Here is a 17,914-nt window from a genome sequence, read left to right as displayed (position 1 = left end):
GCTTCAGTATACCCTTTCCTCAGTCGCAGCATCAACCTTGATATTTATCAGTTTTCCTGTACTCTATTCAGTTTATTGATCTCTCTGCTTGTGCCAGTACAGTTTTATTACTATAGCTTTCTCCTTCCTTCCTTCCTTCCTTCCTTCCTTCCTTCCTTCCTTCCTTCCTTCCACTTCATAACTTCATAACTTCCTCCCTCCCTCTCTTTCTTCTAGTACAGTTAACATACAGTGTTATATCAGGTTTAGGTGTACAATATGATTCAGTAATTCTATACATTATACAGTGCTCATCATGATAAGTGTCCTCTTGATCCCCTTCTCCTATTTTACCCATCCGTTCCTCCCCAACCTCCCCACTAAAGCTTTATTCTTAAATCTTGATATCTGGTAGGCCAAGTTTTGCAATTTTTTGTTTCTCAGGAATACTTTAACTTTTTTTGGCCCTTTGTGCTTCTGTTTAAGTTTTTTAGAATCAGCTTTTCAAGTTCCATGAAAAGCCCAATGCAATATTGATTGAAATTCTATTTAAGTTGTAGAAGAATTTAAAGAAAAGTGAATTATTTTGATGTTTAGTTATTTGCCCCTGCAAAGTAACATTAGATTGGTTAGCTTAAACAAGGAAATTGATTTTCTCACAGTTCTGGATAAGGATGCCAGCATGATTATGTTCAGGTGGGGATTCTTTTCCTGGCTTACAGGTAGCCAGCTCCGCCCTGTGTCCCACATAGCAGGGGAGAGAGATTTCTTTCTTCTTCTGAAATCTTATACAGCCACAGTCCTGTTGGATTAGGGTCCCACCCTTCTGAACCTCAATTGATCTTAATTACCTCCTAGAGAACCTATTTGAATTGTTACAGTACAAGTTAGGGCTTCATATGAATTTTGGGGGATTGGGTGGGGTAGGACATTAATTCAATCCATAGCAGAGAGCCAGGTGGGACTGATGAGAATTCTGACTTTGTCTTCTCATCCACATTTTCCATACTACTTATACAAGTGGAGGTGGGATTAAGTACTATGGCAGGCAGCTTGCCTCACCAGAGTTGTCTTCCTTTCTTGATCTCCAGTTGAACTTTATGGTATAGTGTGGCTTGTCCCCTTCCTGAAGTTGTTGCTGGTATTTTACAGAGTTGATTCATTTGGTATACTGTTCTTTATTTTGTTGGGTATTATGGTAAGTTAGAGCTACAGTTCACAGCAGGCATCAGAATACATCCAAGCAGATTAAAGAGTTAAATGTAAAAAAAAGGTTCCATAAACATTTAAATGAATACATTGATGACACATACTTCTTTTTTTACCTAATTGGAGGACTGTTTAAACATAAAAGCAGAAATACAAATTAAGACAATAAAATAAGGCTTCTTTTGCTTCTAAAATTGGTAATTCTTTGCTTAAAGCTGATGGAAATGTAGTAATCATGCAGTATGTGTTGTTAGTGGGATTTTAAATTGGTGTATCTTTCTGGAAATCATCTGACAGTATAAAAATATACATCAAGCCTTAAGTATGTTCATACCCAAAGATACTGTTCCCATAATACCTAACGACCCAGCATCTTTTGCTGAGTGCGTTGGAGAGGCAGACAGACAGATAAAAAGAGCCTGGATTTTAATGCCTGCTTCACCTTAATTTACTCGGCAATTTTGGACTATTTCGTTAACCTCTGTCTTAGGTTTGTCATCTGTAACACGGGGATAGAGTTCTTGTGCAGATTAAGTGGCATGTAGTTGATACAGGTGTTACTTGTTTTTACTAATGTTCATAAAAACACTATGATCTCAGTTGTTAAAGATGCAGATTACAAAAAATAAAAGGAATTGTTGCTGGGTTGTGGAAGTACTGTTTTTGGCTGTATGCTTTTTAATGTTTTCTGATAAAATCAGAAAAAAAAAAAGTTGTTTTAAACCTTTACGACAAACAACCATGCTATTTGTGGAGAGTTTGTACATTTTTTTCTGTAACTTTACAAAGTTAAATGGTGTGACCTGTTACTAAAGCTAACTTCGAACTACCGTTTGAAGATATCTAATCTCTTTGCCTTTAAAGACCAAGCAAATAAATTCTGTAAATTCATCTGATATTTGATTCTTGAATATCCTATCCCTTTTAAATCTGTAGTCCTCTCTTGAGTTGCTGCTTAGCCCTCTTGCAGATTTAATCCAGGCTTTAAGAATCTGAGTTATTTACATACACACCTTTTGAAACTGTTACAGTGTATAAAGGTCTGGCTCCTGAAAAATACCAGGTTCAGTATTCTTTGCCTGTACATTTACCCAGCTTTAATCTCAAGAGTTTTAGCTGTTGATGCTTGTACCTACATAAAATCTTGAAAATGATATTTGAGTATTTCAGATATTTTGTGCCTCAAGAAATGTGTTGCTGTAGCAATATTATTTTTCTTAGTGTTATTTAAAGTAGTTTTTGATTCCTCATTTATATTTATAAAGCCTAGTACATTTCTTATATTTTCACTAGGTAGAAAAATGTGAACATAGGAACTCTGTTTTAAGCAAGTTTATAAATACTTTTCTAAAATTAAGGTCAATTTGAATGTGTTCAAAAAAAGGCAATGGAGAGAACTTAAAAGCAGTCTTTTAAATACATGGGTATGGTATCCTAAGTGGTAGATATATAAAGACTTTAATGCATATAAAGGAATATGTTAATAACTTTGAACATGAGAAATCCCTTCAGTTTTTATCAGAAGACATATGATCATTTAAAAATAACGTGTTCATTGAATTTTTAATGCATTACTGACTTTTCTTAAGTGTCAGATAAGTGTACCCAAATGATTTAAAGTTTGTAAATAAATCACATTTTTTTATATTCAGTTATGAACATAATTTAAAAGTATATTGATTTTGATATAATAAATCAGCTTGTATTTTTAATGGGTAGGGGTGTGTGTGTGTGTGTGTGTGTGTGTGTGGTAAAATTTTAAAGATTGTAAATTTACCTATAATAGTAACTCATTTATCATTGCTTCTTTAGATTCCTTAACTTCAGGCACATCTCAACTTTTTATTTATCCATCTTCCATTCCTTGCCAATAGTGTTGCGCTTTTCTACAATTTTGGAAAATCTTGGAAATCAGATCCAGGGATTATTAAAGCTACAGAAGAACAAAAGAAAAAGGTAGCCAGATAGAATCTAACTAGTCACATGTGTTTAATTGCCAAATTATCAATATTTATACCAGATATTAGAGTACAAAGAAAGAAACAATCTTTTAAAACATTAAAGGAATTTCAAACCAAACTGAGGTTATGCATAGTTGTTGCTCACCCTTGGTACTCCCAAATGCCTGTCCTTGCATTTTCATGACATTTTAAAGTTTCATGTATTTCCCCTTTATAAGAATTGTAATTGCTTTGAGGGATGAGTACAGCATTTCAAACATCTCTGAAAACCCTCAGCAAATAATACAAATTCAGTAAATGTTTATCAAATGTGTAATTAGAAGGTCAATAAACTGGTTGATAGTTCAAATATTATGTTTCCATTACATGTATATATTTATGTGTATGTTCAATAAAAATATATGTGTATGTATATAAAAAATCCTGGGCACCCCCAGGTGTACTAGCCCAGGTACTTTAGCAAACCAAATGTACAATTCAAAGGTGTCACAAAAGTAGAGAATTAGATTAGACTGGAGGCAGTTGAACTACGTTCAGAGCTATTTTATCCAATCTCTGAAAAAAAAAAATCCTAATGAATTATTTCTGTCCACAACAGTCTAAAACACTAGCAAGTTCTTAGGGTCTGATCCTCCCTTTTCTGGCCCTGTAGAGATTGCTGCCCTTATGCTTATAATATTCTTCAGACTTCAATACTAATTGGTTTGCTGGGTTTTCTTAGTCATAATATGGTTCTGAAGATTCAGTTTTTTATTAAACTTGAGTTTATTTTCATATCTTAGTGATCAAAACTTACACAACCAATTCTTAGGATAGGTAATGTAGTCTTATTGTCAGAGGAATAGTCCCTTAAGTTTAGAGTTGGGTTTTTATATACTCAAGAAATAAAATTCCTATATTCATATTATAATGAAATAGCAGAAGTAAATGAATAAAAGATTTTATTACTTTGAGCTGAAAATATTAGTTAATTAAAAATGAACATTTTTATTGATTCATATTGATGGCACTATAGTTGGTGAACATTGTTAGTTTTGAATAAAATATATTTTTTTAAATTTACAGACAATAGTTGAACTTGCAGAGACAGGAAGTCTGGACCTCAGTATATTCTGCAGTACCTGTTTGGTAGTATTTTTTTCTTTATTCTTCCTTCTCTCCTCCTCCCATAGCAGTGGCATAGCATAGAGGGGTGGGGAACAGGAGAACAGCTTCTTATGCTGAGCACATTTCATGCCCCCCCCCCCAATGTGCTTGCTCCCCTGATGGTAGACCTTGACTATACTTCTGATTCAATGTGTATGAATTCTTAATCTCTTCTTCTTAATGTAACTCAACAAAGAAACATCTAAGTAATAAAGTGTTAAAAAATCAAAGGTTTATTATAATTCCCTAATAATTGTTTTCCTAGATATGTTAAGAAAAAATTTATTCTTATATTTAAAGGTCACGGGGGGAAATTCTGTTAGATAACTTTAAGACAGCATGGCCTCTAAAATGGTTCAGTTTGAGTAGTTATCTCTTAGAGGATTCAAGCAACTTTGAGCACTATTTTATCATTGATATTAAAAGTTGTCATCTTCAACCAGGTCATAAAGAAAGATATATATGAAATTAAATAACATTTACTTATGGAATCAGGTATAGTAATACATTGTTTATGTTGTTACTATACATACTGCATTTCTGTAGAATAATACTATTTTGTGTTTTCATTATTTTCTGCTAATTTTTATAATCAGTTTTTGAGAAAAATATATAGACTGCCGCAGTGGCTCAACCATATTTTCCTACATGGAAACAGAAATAATCCTTAAATCATACCTGAAACTGAATGTCCTTTTATACCTTTAAGTTGCACACTGCCACTGAATTAATGTCTTAAAATGTAAATAACAAGAATTGACTTCATTTGGGATTTGGGAATATGTCTTTGAAATGGAGCTCTAACTCTCCAGATTCTTTAAGGTATTCCACCTAACATTCCTTGACCAGTTAGGATTTTGAATATTCAAAATGTATACTGCTTTACTTTTGGTAGCAACTTTAGGTGCTGACTAGATTCTTTTGTATTGTCAAGCATTCTTTAAAAAGGTTTCTGTTTCTATGCTTTGCAGTGGTTAATTTACAGGCTTGGCACTTTACTGTTAAGAACATTTTTATATTCTCTGGTTCTCTGGACATAAAGCCAAGTATGCACAAAGCCAAGTATGCATTGCTGATATGTTTGCCATATGACAAACAAATTCTTTTGTAGAGTCACTCAGTGTGGTTTCATTGTTAAATAAATACCTGATGGCAAGAACAAGACTAGTTTTATCATAGCATAAATGTTTTATTATATATTATGTTATTCTAAGCCATGTCCTTGTAGATAGATAATTCAGTGATGTAAAGAAAAGAGCATATCCTATTATAAAATAATTCAAACTGACAGAGGTATTTGACATTATATGGGTATCCTTCACTTTGATAAATAGACAAGAACCTAAGAAGACGTGTAAATCAAAATTTCCGAAAAGTGAATTACTCTAAGTGAACCGAGGAGCCTACCATGTTCAGGAGCCTTGTGTCAGTCTTTGTTTAGAATTCATTGACAAGTATTACCCAAAGGAGAAGTGTAGCTGAGGTTTACAGCTGAAGTAGTTGAAGTGGGGGTATAATTTGTTTAATGCATCCTTCTTTCTCCTAAATATATTGGTGAAGAATAAGTGAGCCTTTTGTTTATAGGATCCACAGATCATTTTAGTACACCTAAGAACTGCATAGTCAACCTATGCTTTTTCTTAGTGCCTCAAAATGGTATATAACCTTATGCAAACTGGTGGAGAAAAGGCAGTGCTTTTATTGAAACACTAATGAAGGATATTATAAATTTCGTTTCTGGCATGGGTTAATAACTAGCTCTTGTCATGTATCCAACAGTAAGATTAGCAGCCCTCCAAAGATCACTAATGAGGTCTTTATGCACTTGGCTGATTCAGAGTAATAGAGAGTGAAACATTTCACAACACCTAAAACAGTAAGACATCATAAACATGAATTCCTTATTGCCTGTCAGCAGCTGAATAATGTATTTTATGTTTTTGCAAGTAATAGGAGCTACCTAAACTTGCTAATAAGCATGGTGTACTTTCTTAGGTGGCTCATGAAGTTCAGCAGGGGAGATGCTATACCTTAATCGGAGATCTCAAGAGCCACTGAAAGAGAAAGATGTGTACACTTACTGATTTTTGCTAGATTTGTTAACTTTGGGAAGACATTAATGATTTTGAATTTTAAAAGCTGCTTTTATTCACTTCTAATTTGGCCTTCCTCTCTCACTAAGGAACAATTTCATTTTATTAAACAAGAGCCATATCATGACCATTAACCACAATAACTTTTCATTTAAAAGCCTGGAGAGTGATGTTTTTATTATTCAGAAACTCGAGGGATGTGAATTAAATATAGTACCATTCATCGCAACAACAAAATGGTTTTTGATTCTTAATTATTTTTGTCAAGTGATGGTTCTACTACATTCTTAGTTTATATTCCACAGTAGCCTTATCCCTTTTATCTTTGTTGCAGTTGAAATCTCATTAAACAAAACAGTAGTGGTTTTTATTTTATTTTATGCCTTTGGAAATATAATCTTGTTTCCTTCATAATTGTATTTTGAGAAAAGAAATGTTCAGCTTTCCTTTCTTCCATGTAATTCCTTTCATAACCTTTTAAAATGCTTATTAACAGATACGGAAACCAGTGAGGTCCAAACATTGTGGTGTGTGCAACCGCTGCATAGCAAAATTTGATCATCATTGCCCATGGGTGGGTAACTGTGTAGGTAAGTTTTATTAATAACATCTAAGTGCATTGTTCATTTAAGTTATTCTAGGTAACTAATGAAGTACAGTATTAAAGTAGATGATAGAAACTTCATTCCTACACCCTACTGTAGCCCTCTTCTCCCCAATCCTCATGCCTCCCCCCCCCCCCCATTAATCTTCTAGTTGACAAAGAGCAACTCACTTGTGAGAAAGAGGGGAAAAGTTATAAAATCAGCATCTAGAAAAGATTGATATTTCTCTATCAATTCTTTTTGGTGCCTACTCTTTACTATTTCTTTTATTGGGTTTAACAGTGAAATCAATAAGGAGGCAGATAGTATTGCTTTTTAGTTAAACTGGAGAAAGTTAAGGCAATAAAAATATTTGGATGGATGTTATGTACAGAAGCAGAGAAGAATGACAGATAAAAACTCTATATATACCTCAGTGTTGAAGAATGGTGTGGTCTCAGGAGGTCAACTTAGTGGTTTGAGAGATGGCCCTAGGTTTTTATGAGGTAACAACAGGAAAGCATTGCAAAGATTGCATGACTGATGGGGAGAAGCCTTTAAAAAGTTGGATTGTAAAGTTTATAAAAATAAAGATAAAATAGTTTATGTTAAACCTCACAAAGCAAACAGGTGTTAAAACTCAGAATTTGGGGATCCCTGGGTGGCGCAGTGGTTTGGCGCCTGCCTTTGGCCCAGGGCGCGATCCTGGAGACCCGGGATCGAATCCCACGTCGGGCTCCCGGTGCATGGAGCCTGCTTCTCTCTCTGCCTCTCTCTCTCTCTCTCTCTCTCTCTCTCTGTGACTATCATGAATAAATAAAAATTAAAAAAAAAAAAACTTTCTCTCTCATTCTGCCCCTACTCCCTCCACTCACTCTCTTGCTTTCTCTCTCTCTCTCTCTCTCTCTAATAAATAAATAAAATCCTTTAAAAAAAAAAAAACTCAGAATTTGTTCATTGGGATTTGACTTCAGAATGAATATCATTGTGGTCATCACATCTTTGTAATTAAAAGAATTCTTATTTTAAGACTTCTAATAAAACATTTATTTTTCTGAAGAACATTTTATAAAATAAATAATGTTTCTGATTATTGTCCAAATTGTATCATACCTTTCATGACGTTCTTTTACCCCATCCTTAAAGGGTGTATTTCCGGTTGTTTTTTTCTTACCTGAAAAAATTACTTCTGTGTTGTTCTCTAGGTGCAGGCAACCATAGATACTTTATGGGCTACCTATTCTTCTTGCTTTTTATGATCTGCTGGATGATTTATGGTTGTATTTCTTGTGAGTACAATTAACTTTTTATTTTCTTAAAACAAATGTATACTTTTACCTACCATATTAGCAAAATAGGGTAACAAGTCTTTTAACTAAAAATTATGGTTTGGGGCATTTTACTACAATAAAACAAACAAAAGATTAGATATAGAACTATAAACAGGGGGGCCTGTCATTTAAGCAATTGCCTTTGGCTCGGGTCATGATCCCAGGATTGAGACCCAGAGTCACAAGTCACCAGTCAGGCTTCCTGCTCAGCTGGGAGTCTGCTTCTTCTTCTCCCTCTGCCACTCCCCCTGCTTCTCACTCTCTGTCAAATAAACAAAGTCTTAAAAGAACTATAAACATATTCAATATATAATATAAGCAACAGAATTATCAGTTAGCTATGTTTTAATATGCGTGTCCTTTGAAAAACATGTTGGTTTAATAGACTTTGAAAAGCTTCTGGGTGAAATATAACATTTTTCGCATCATGTGCTTGCATTAGTAGCTTACAGATTTTGTGACCGTGCCAGTTGCTCTTTCATACCAAACAGTTGGGAAAATACAGTTAACTTTGCACAGAACTTGAAATATTTCAGAGTAAGTTGTAATTATTGCCTATTAGAGAATATTAAAAGGTGTTAGAAGATACTTTTTATTTTTTTAATTTTTTTTTAATTTTTAATGTTTAGAAGATACTTTTTAAAAAAATTTTTTTAAATTTATTTATGATAGTCACACAGAGAGAGAGAGAGAGAGAGGCAGAGACATAGGCAGAGGGAGAAGCAGGCTCCATGCACCGGGAGCCTGACGTGGGATTTGATCCCGGGTCTCCAGGATCGCGCCCTGGGCCAAAGGCAGGCGCTAAACCGCTGAGCCTAGAAGGGATCCCTAGAAGATACTTTTTAAAGAATAAGTTGTCATTCATTTGATCATATGGGCATAGGGGCAATGATGGGTTTTTATTGCATTGAGAACATGATTTGAAAAGAGTTTAAATGAAGATACTAGTTATTATGCTTCAGGGCTTAGCATAATATGTGTTAGATCCTGGCTTAAAATAAGATGTGGAAGGATGATTTCCTACTCCCCGTTTTCACAGATATTAAGAATAATGTCTCTTACTGCCCTAATGAAAAAGGCTACTTCCTCAAATAGGATTAATAGAAAGATTTGGTCAAAGATCTTGACCTAATTTCTGGCCCAACACACCTCAGGGAGAACATGGTCCTGCTAACAGTAGTAGTACTCAGAACAGTAGTTTTTTATGGCAGCATCTCTAAAAGAAGAGATTTTTGTTTTTGGAAAAAGCCCTCCCTCACCAAGGTGATCTTGTGTTATATGCCACCCCCCCAAAAAAATCACTTATATACATATCATCTTACATTTGTATAAAGGCAGTATTAACTATTGTATGTATGCGATGCCAATCAAATAAAAACTGTGTTCTTAAAGTACAGTAGGGTTTTTTTTTTATTTTGATTGGCTGGTGCTTTTTCCATTTCTGTCTTTGCTGTGTTTTTCCACCAGTTATACACTAATTAATATACTAATTTTTCACTAATTATGGGGCTATTTAGAGTATAAAAATTTGCATTCAAAGTCATCGGCTAAATCTAGACTTTTGGATCATGGTTTCCAAGCAGTGCCTACCACAGATGCCTTTGTGAGGTGGTTGGATGATTATTGAGTAAATGTGAACCTTCTGACCTCATTTTAGACTGGGGACTCCACTGTGAGACCACTTACAGCAAGGATGGATTTTGGACATATATCACTCAAATTGCTACATGTTCACCTTGGATGTTTTGGATGTTTCTGAACAGTGTTTTTCATTTCATGTGGGTGGCTGTATTACTCATGTGTCAGATGTACCAGGTATGTACGTGATTGGTTCTTCAGTGCACTAAAAACAGCGCTTTGTTCCTTGTTAAAAGACAATAATGAAGTCTCTTTCTTAATCACTTCTACTTTCCAAGGATTAAAATTTTCAATTCACTTTTCTTACTCTTCCTTTATTCTTTCTTTACTTTTCCTTTACTCTTTCTTTCTTTTCCTCTCCTTTCTACCTCCCACTTTCCTTCCCCCTCTCCTTCTTATATTATGAACTTTGTTCTTACATTATGATTTTTCAGTACTACTTTTGACAGAACTTACTCCTGTTGTTCCTGATTCAGATAGAGCCATTTGGATATAGGTGTGAGCTTAGATCAATGATGCCATTAGTTTTGTGTTTATTGGGAATGTTTTATTATCTACAAATATCAGTATTTTTCAAAAGCCTTTTTTTAATTAAGGATTTTTTTAAAAGCTCAAATTTTTAAGGTGCTGATGGAAAAGTGGTCCATGTGAATAGTGTCCATCTCTCCCCGTGTACAATGCCGGATAACCTGTTTTTTAAACATTTTTCCTATTTAACTGGCTGCTTCGCACAGGAGTCAAAGTGATATCGTGTAAACTAGTTTGATGATCTCCTCATGGAAAAAGCAAAAACAAATGTCATCATTTTTCTCTCCATCCTATCCCTCTTGAAAATTAACTTATTTTACATCAGAGAATTAATGATTTGCTTTCTCTTACATCTTAGATATCATGTTTAGGTATTACTACAAATGAAAGAATGAATGCCAGAAGATACAAGCACTTTAAAGTCACAACAACATCTATTGAAAGCCCATTCAAGTACGTACATGTTTATAAATTTATTATTGGGATCCCTGGGTGGCGCAGCGGTTTGGCGCCTGCCTTTGGCTCAGGGCGCGATCCTGGAGACCCGGGATCGAATCCCACATCAGGCTCCCGGTGCATGGAGCCTGCTTCTCCCTCCGCCTGTGTCTCTGCCTCTCTCTCTCTCTCTCTGTGACTATCATAAATAAATAAAAAAAAAAAAAAAAAACTAAAAAAAAAAAAAATTATTATTTTCTTTTGGCATATAAGTTAGAAAATATCTAGTGAATATATCAAAGAGAAGTATTTCTTTGGGTATGTCAATTGGATATGAAACATTTCTTTTGCTTAGCAATATGTAAAAGAGCTCATAAATCCTACTGCATTCTAGGGTTTCTTCCAGACATAGCAGTGGTTAGTTTACCATAACTTAAAAATTATCACATTAACTGTATATAAATTTGTGGCATTCTTTTTTCTTCATTGCACAATCCAAATGCTATTGATTTACTAACAGTTAGTAATATAATGATAATGTATAATGATAAATATGTATCATTATACAGTAACATTCAGCTTTAACCTTGCAGTAAGTTTTTACAAATCTTCATTGACAAATGTATCCAGAGAATTGAAATACGATTTAAAAAATACAATAATTGAAATTCATATTTAGGGAAACTTCTTGGTGCAAATTATTTTATTTGTCCTGTGCATGACACAAAAATATCCATATGCATAGTTTTATTTTTCCTTTTTCTAATTGAGGTATAATTGACATATAACATTATATTAATTTCAGATGTACAACATAATGATTCAGTATTTGTGTATATTACAAAATGACCAGCACAATAAGCCTGGTTAACATTTGTCACCAAACACAGCCACAGAATTTTTTTTCTTGTGATGAGAACTTTTAAGATGTGTCTTGGCAACTTTCAAGTATACAACAACTTGAAAGTATACAACTTTCAATAATACAAGAGTATTATTAGCCATAGTCATTATATTCCCATGACTTACCAATTTCATAGCCCTAAGTTTGTACTTTTTGACTTCCTTCACCCATTTTGCCCACACTCCACCCTCTTCCTCTGCCAACCACCAGTCTGTTCTGTGAGCTTGGTTTTGTTTATTTGTTTAGATTCCATATATAAGTGAAACTACATGGTTTTTGTCTTTATCTTTCTAATTTATTTCACCTACAGTAATGCCCTCAGAGTCCATTCCTGTTGTCACAAATGTCAAGATTCCTTTTTTATGGCTGAATAATGTTCTCTGTGTATGTATGTGTGTGCCATATATGTGTGTACGCACATACATACGCACACACACACCACATTTCTTTATTCATTCATCCACTGATGGGCACTTAGGTGGTTTCCATGTCTTGGCTACTGTAAATAATGCTGCAGTGAACTTAAGGGTGCATGTATCTTTTGGAGTTAGTGTGGGTTTTTCTGTTTGTTTCTTGTTCTTTTATTTTTAGAGGTTTTTTTTGGGGGGTGGGGGTAGATAAGTACCCAGAATTGGAATTGCTGGATCATATAGTAGGTAGCATCATCTTTAATTTTTTTCGAGGACTTCATACTGTGTTGCTAGTGGCTGCATCAGTTTACCCTCCCACGAGTAGTGCACAAGGGTTCCCTTTTCTCCACATCCTCACCAACACCTGTTATTTCTTGTCTTTTTGATGAGAGCCATTTTAACAGGTGTGAGCTACTATCTCAGTGTGAGTTTGGTTTGCATTTCCTTGAAGATTAGTAATATTGAGCATCATTTCATGTATCTGTTGGCCATCTATAGATCTTTGGGAAAATGTCTCTTTAGATCTTTTGCCCATTTTCTGATTTTTTTTTCTTTTGAGTTGTAGGACTTCTTTTTGCTCTCGAATTTTATGAGTTCTTTCTTTATATATTTTGGATATTAATGCCATATCAGATATATGATCTGCACAAATTCTTTCCCAATCAGTAGTTGCCTTTTCATTTTGTTGGTTTCTTTTGCAATACAGAATCTTTCTATTTTGATATAGTGTCACTTGTTTATTTTGTATTTGTTGCCTTTGCTTTTGGTGTCATATTAAAAATTTCACCACCAAGACCTACATCAAGGAGCTTTACCGCATGTTTTCTTCTAGCAGCTCTGTGGTTTCAAATCTTGCACTCAAGTCTTTAACCCATTTTGAATTAATTTTTGTGTATAGTGTAAAATAGTGGTCCTCCGATTTCATTTTTTTGCCCTTGGCTGCCCAGTTTTCCCATCACCATTTATCAAGGAGATTGTCTTCTGTGTGTGTGTGTGTGTGTGTGTGTGCGTGTGTGTGTGTGTGTGTGTGTAAAATCTTCTATTTAGTTTGATGCTAAGAAGTAGTTTCCTAATTATATGAAATACTTAAAACTTTTAAGTTTTACTCAAGCTACTTGCCTACTACCTTCAAGCTTTTGTAATGCTATTAATTATTGCATGCTTCTGGAAAGCATACACACCTTTAAATAAAAGCAAAAATAAAGGAGTCAGTTGAGTAGTTTTGAGAATTCTCCCATAGGCATGATTGTTTTTTTTTTTTTAATTTTTTTTTTTAAATTTTTTATTTATTTATGATAGTCACAGAGAGAGAGAGAGGCAGAGACACAGGCGGAGGGAGAAGCAGGCTCCATGCACCCGGAGCCTGATGTGGGATTCGATCCCGGGTCTCCAGGATCGCGCCCTGGGCCAAAGGCAGGCGCCAAACCGCTGCGCCACCCAGGGATCCCCATAGGCATGATTGTTATATAAAATGTAAAACTGTGACTGTTTTTCCAGAGGTGTTCTTGAAGTCCTAAAATTCCCTGAACTTATCCTTGACGTTTCTTTTCTTAAATTGTAACTTTTAGATACATTGCCAGCTTCCGAATGCTATTTGTAATTATTTCGTCTTTACATTCTCAATTTTGGATGTAGTTTGTCTCCTTGCCAAAGAGCCACCCATCAAGGAAAGGTTTTATCAAAAGTTACATATGACACAGGAATGAAAGAGATGCAGATTTGAATAACTTTAAAATATCATTGCATAACCCATTAAACTAGCAAAAGAGAGAAGAAAAATTAGTGTTGGGAGAGCCGTGAAGAAACACGAATGCATATATATTTTGTAAAGTTATAAACAGGTTCTATCTGGCAAGTACCCTGAGTTTTTAAGTTTAGAAAAAAAATATATTTAACACCAAAATTATATTAAACTTGTGTATTAAATTATTATACTAATAGACTTTTTCTTTTCTTTTTGTTGCGGGGGGTGTTATAGCCATGGATGTGTGAGGAATATTATAGACTTCTTTGAATTTCGATGCTGTGGCCTCTTTCGTCCTGTTATCGTGGACTGGACCAGGCAGTATACAATAGAATATGACCAAATATCAGGATCTGGGTACCAGCTCGTGTAGCAACATCTTTATCCTATGAAGCATATTGCTGAGTGGTGCCTGAAAATTGTGTCTGTCCGTGTCTCTCTCACACTCGAATCCACACTTTTTGAACAATAGCATGCTATCTGTAGGGCTAACAGTGAATTTTACAGTCTTTTTTTCAACACTTTTATTAACAAAAGTAAACATGGACAGAGCACACTGCCACTTCTGGGAAGAATAAAGATCATAAAAGGAATTTTAATGGTTCTTAATGTGGGAATTCACAACATACTCAATTTTTTGCTTTTGTTCTCATAACATTTTTCACGAAGAAAGAGTGAACTTATTCTGTTGACAGACATGGTATACTGATTAGAAATGTTCGATTCTAGCTAAAACTAAATTTACGGTATATGGCTAAATTTTATGATGCAATCTACTATGACTATTGGATTTAATTCCGGAGAGTTGTCTCAAATTGATTCAGGCTAGTATTATGTACATTTTAGAATGTACATGTAAATACTGTGATAAAAATCATGTGGTTTTATTAGGGATCTACTGTAATATGTCTTCAAGGGCACAAGAAAATAATGTTCACAAAAATATGTGCTAACAATATTTTATCGCCATCAGCTGTTGCAATGCTGATATATTTCTAGTTCAGTGAAATAATTTGTAGTAACCTTGCTCTGAGGTTTTATGGTCTGATAATAAAGCACTTGCATGAGTATAGTAAGTCATGTTATTTTGTTCAAACTTAAAAAGCCCTACTAAGTGCATGATACACCTCATAGAATGTTATACTAGCACATACTATCCAGTAAAGCATAAATTAGAATTTAATTTGATGTGCACAAACAGTCCAATTTTTAAGAGTTGAGGTAATTTCAAGGCAGAACAAATAAGTTAACGCAAAATTCTCAGTAATAGAGATAAATGGATATACTTCTAGAATTCTGAGCTGCAAAATAAATTGTAGACAAAATAATGGAGTTTAGCTAAAGATGGAGCATGATCTCTGTACATATAGCACATGCGAATAAAAGAAAAGCTAATGGTATATTCTGGTTTTTAAAAAATGACCTATCTGAAAGAATTTAATCCTCAAGATTATTTCAATTTTCCCAATATTGAATGTTTTGAAATTTGTTAATGCTGTCTGAAACAATTTCAGAAAGATTTTCTTACTGTTAAATGTGATGCACTGATCAGTTTTTGTTGCAGCATTTCCATACTCTCACGGTGAACTGTTAGTCACTGCTTCCATAAATATTGTTTACAGAGTGAGACTTGGGTTAGTCCTCTTAAGTGCTGTAGCAAACTGTGGTTCGAGCAACCTGTGGGAAACCTGTGAGAGGGAATGGGCTTGGGGGAGGGTTGGGAAAAGAGTGGTCGGACTGCTGACAGATCCTAGACCAGTGTAAAGATTGTGTATCTGTATATAAATAATTTATCAAATAGTTTTCTCTTTGTGTCTATATGTGTTAGTGTATTTAAAGCTGCTCATTTCGTTTTATCCAACCAAAAAGAAAAGGGAGATAACTAATGAGCTTCTAGTGATGTTCAATATTGCTGTTAATAGGCATTTATACCCTGCAAGTTCACTGCATGTCTGATGCTTGGTAAAATTAGTATTCTCTGTAAAAAGCAGATCACAGGTATTAAAGCAATCTAGTGGTATACCCGCCCCTTGCCTTAGTAAGAGGAGCAGTGAAACTGTATATAGTTGATGTTCAGTATTTCCAAGTACATTTTTATATAGTAGTTTCTTTGACCATAAGTCACACATCGAAAAGATTACCTTTAGTGTATTTGAGTGTTTTAATATTAGAAAATTGGCATACGTACTTTATTTTTGAAAAGGGAAAAGATGGGTGTGGGGTGGCAATAGCATTGTGCCATTTTGTCATAGAATGTAAAAAATTGGTTAACTTTACAAATGTCTCTGCTAGTTTTGACTACTAATTGGGGGAAATTTTAGATAATTTTTAAATTCAAAGTTATTTATAAAAGGCTAGAATTTGTTTTAATTTTTTGTATTTTGAGCCACTTCACATGAAGACTCAGTTGCAATTTTTATTGAATACATTTTTATTAACAGTCGAATACAATGGTGGGATTCTCAGAGTTTGGATAAGAGTGTTGTTACCATGTTCTTTCTTTGTGGTACAATATTCTTTTCAGTGCAAAAGAGATGTCTTTCAGTTAAATACTTTAGATCTATAAGTACATGGAAAATATTAGCAATGTTAATGCTTTAGTACTAACCATCTCACAGTACCGGTGAAATCTGTAACTTAGAGATGGTCAGATGGTCAGGAGCCAACTATGCAGCAGTGTACCGTACCGTCTGTTTACTTATTTTGTAAGTCCTGTGTGTGGAACCAGCTTAACCCAGTTCTAAAGTTGTATATGAAGGTGACCCTTTTGGGAATAGTTCATAGCAGCTTAATTGGATACTTTTAGCAAATAGGAACTTATTTCTCAACCCCGGACATGAATTACTTCTCTGGAGGTTTTTTTCCCCTTCATATTTTTTGTTGTTCCCAGGAATTCATTTGAAATGTTAATAGGCATCGTTATACTTAAGCTATGGGTATTTTTATTTTATATTTTCTTTATTTATAACTGTGCCAAGTATTATTTTGCTACTTACCGTGTTACTCTGTGGAAAGAAAAACCTGTAAAGTGTTTAATAAATTAGTTCTCCTTACATAAATTAAATCTGTCAAAATTTTGTAAAATATTAATCAGAATAAATATTGACTCTTAAATGTGTGCTTGCCTGTTATTTCGCTCAGTTCACGTCAAGAAACTGAGGACACCCTGGGAGTGGTACCTGTGATACGGAAAGATTATTTGTGTATTTATATCTGGGTCAACTAGGAATCAAGTAGCAGGACTAGAAATTAGCAAAAGTAGAAGGTGGTGATAGTATTCCTTAAAGAAATCCAATACCGTGTGTATGTAATTAGTATTTTTTTATAAAGATTTTATTTATTTATTCATAGAGACACAGAGAGAGAGAGAGAGAGAGAGAGGCAGAGACATAGGCAGAGGGAGAAGCAGGCTCCATGCAGAGTCTCGGACGTGGGACTCGATCCAGGGTCTCCAGGATCATGCCCTGGGCTGCAGGCAGCGCTAAACTGCTGCACCACTGGGGCTGCCCTGTAATTAGTATTTTTTAAATAAAAGGAATAAATTTTTCTTTAAGAATTTTGCATTCCATAGAGTATTAGGATGCTCAGGGACTGTATGAATCTCCAAATTTTATTTTATTTTATTCCTTCTTAAAAGATTTTACTTCTTTATTCATGAGACACACACAGAGAGAGGCAGAGACACAGGCAGAGGGAGATGCAGGCTCCAGGCAGGGAGCCCGACGTGGGACCGATTCTGAGACTGCTGGAATCACGCCCTGGGTCAAAGGCATACACTCAACCGCTGAGCCACCCAGGCGTCCCTAAATCTCCAGATTTTAAATCTAAGTGCTGTCTAAAGACACCAGGGTAAAATTTTGGAAAAGGAAACCTACCAAACATTGATCTCAGTTACTTGAAAAGCTGTGCAGGACAACTTTATTGGGGAATTTAGAAAGCAAAAATTTGCTTC

At 34.7% G+C, this 17,914-nt stretch overlaps 1 protein-coding gene across 1 annotated transcript in view; it reads left to right on the top strand.

Annotated features, from left to right (window-relative positions):
- The window catches only part of ZDHHC17 (zinc finger DHHC-type palmitoyltransferase 17), an 88,241-nt gene extending 71,165 nt beyond the window's left edge, over nt 1-17,076 (top strand). The window contains exons 11-17 of the mRNA XM_041738353.1: nt 3,020-3,144; nt 4,215-4,277; nt 6,885-6,978; nt 8,178-8,261; nt 9,961-10,118; nt 10,828-10,922; nt 14,197-17,076. Of these exons, the coding sequence (XP_041594287.1) occupies nt 3,020-3,144; nt 4,215-4,277; nt 6,885-6,978; nt 8,178-8,261; nt 9,961-10,118; nt 10,828-10,922; nt 14,197-14,335 (758 nt within the window). The 3' untranslated portion in view covers nt 14,336-17,076. The remainder of the gene's footprint in view (nt 1-3,019; nt 3,145-4,214; nt 4,278-6,884; nt 6,979-8,177; nt 8,262-9,960; nt 10,119-10,827; nt 10,923-14,196) is intronic.
- The last annotated feature ends 838 nt before the right edge of the window (nt 17,077-17,914 follow it).

This window comes from Vulpes lagopus, chromosome 23 (assembly GCF_018345385.1).
Source record: "Vulpes lagopus strain Blue_001 chromosome 23, ASM1834538v1, whole genome shotgun sequence".
Lineage (NCBI taxonomy): Eukaryota > Metazoa > Chordata > Mammalia > Carnivora > Canidae > Vulpes > Vulpes lagopus.
Note: the sequence above shows the minus strand (reverse complement) of the source record. Positions and strands in the feature narration are given on the sequence as shown.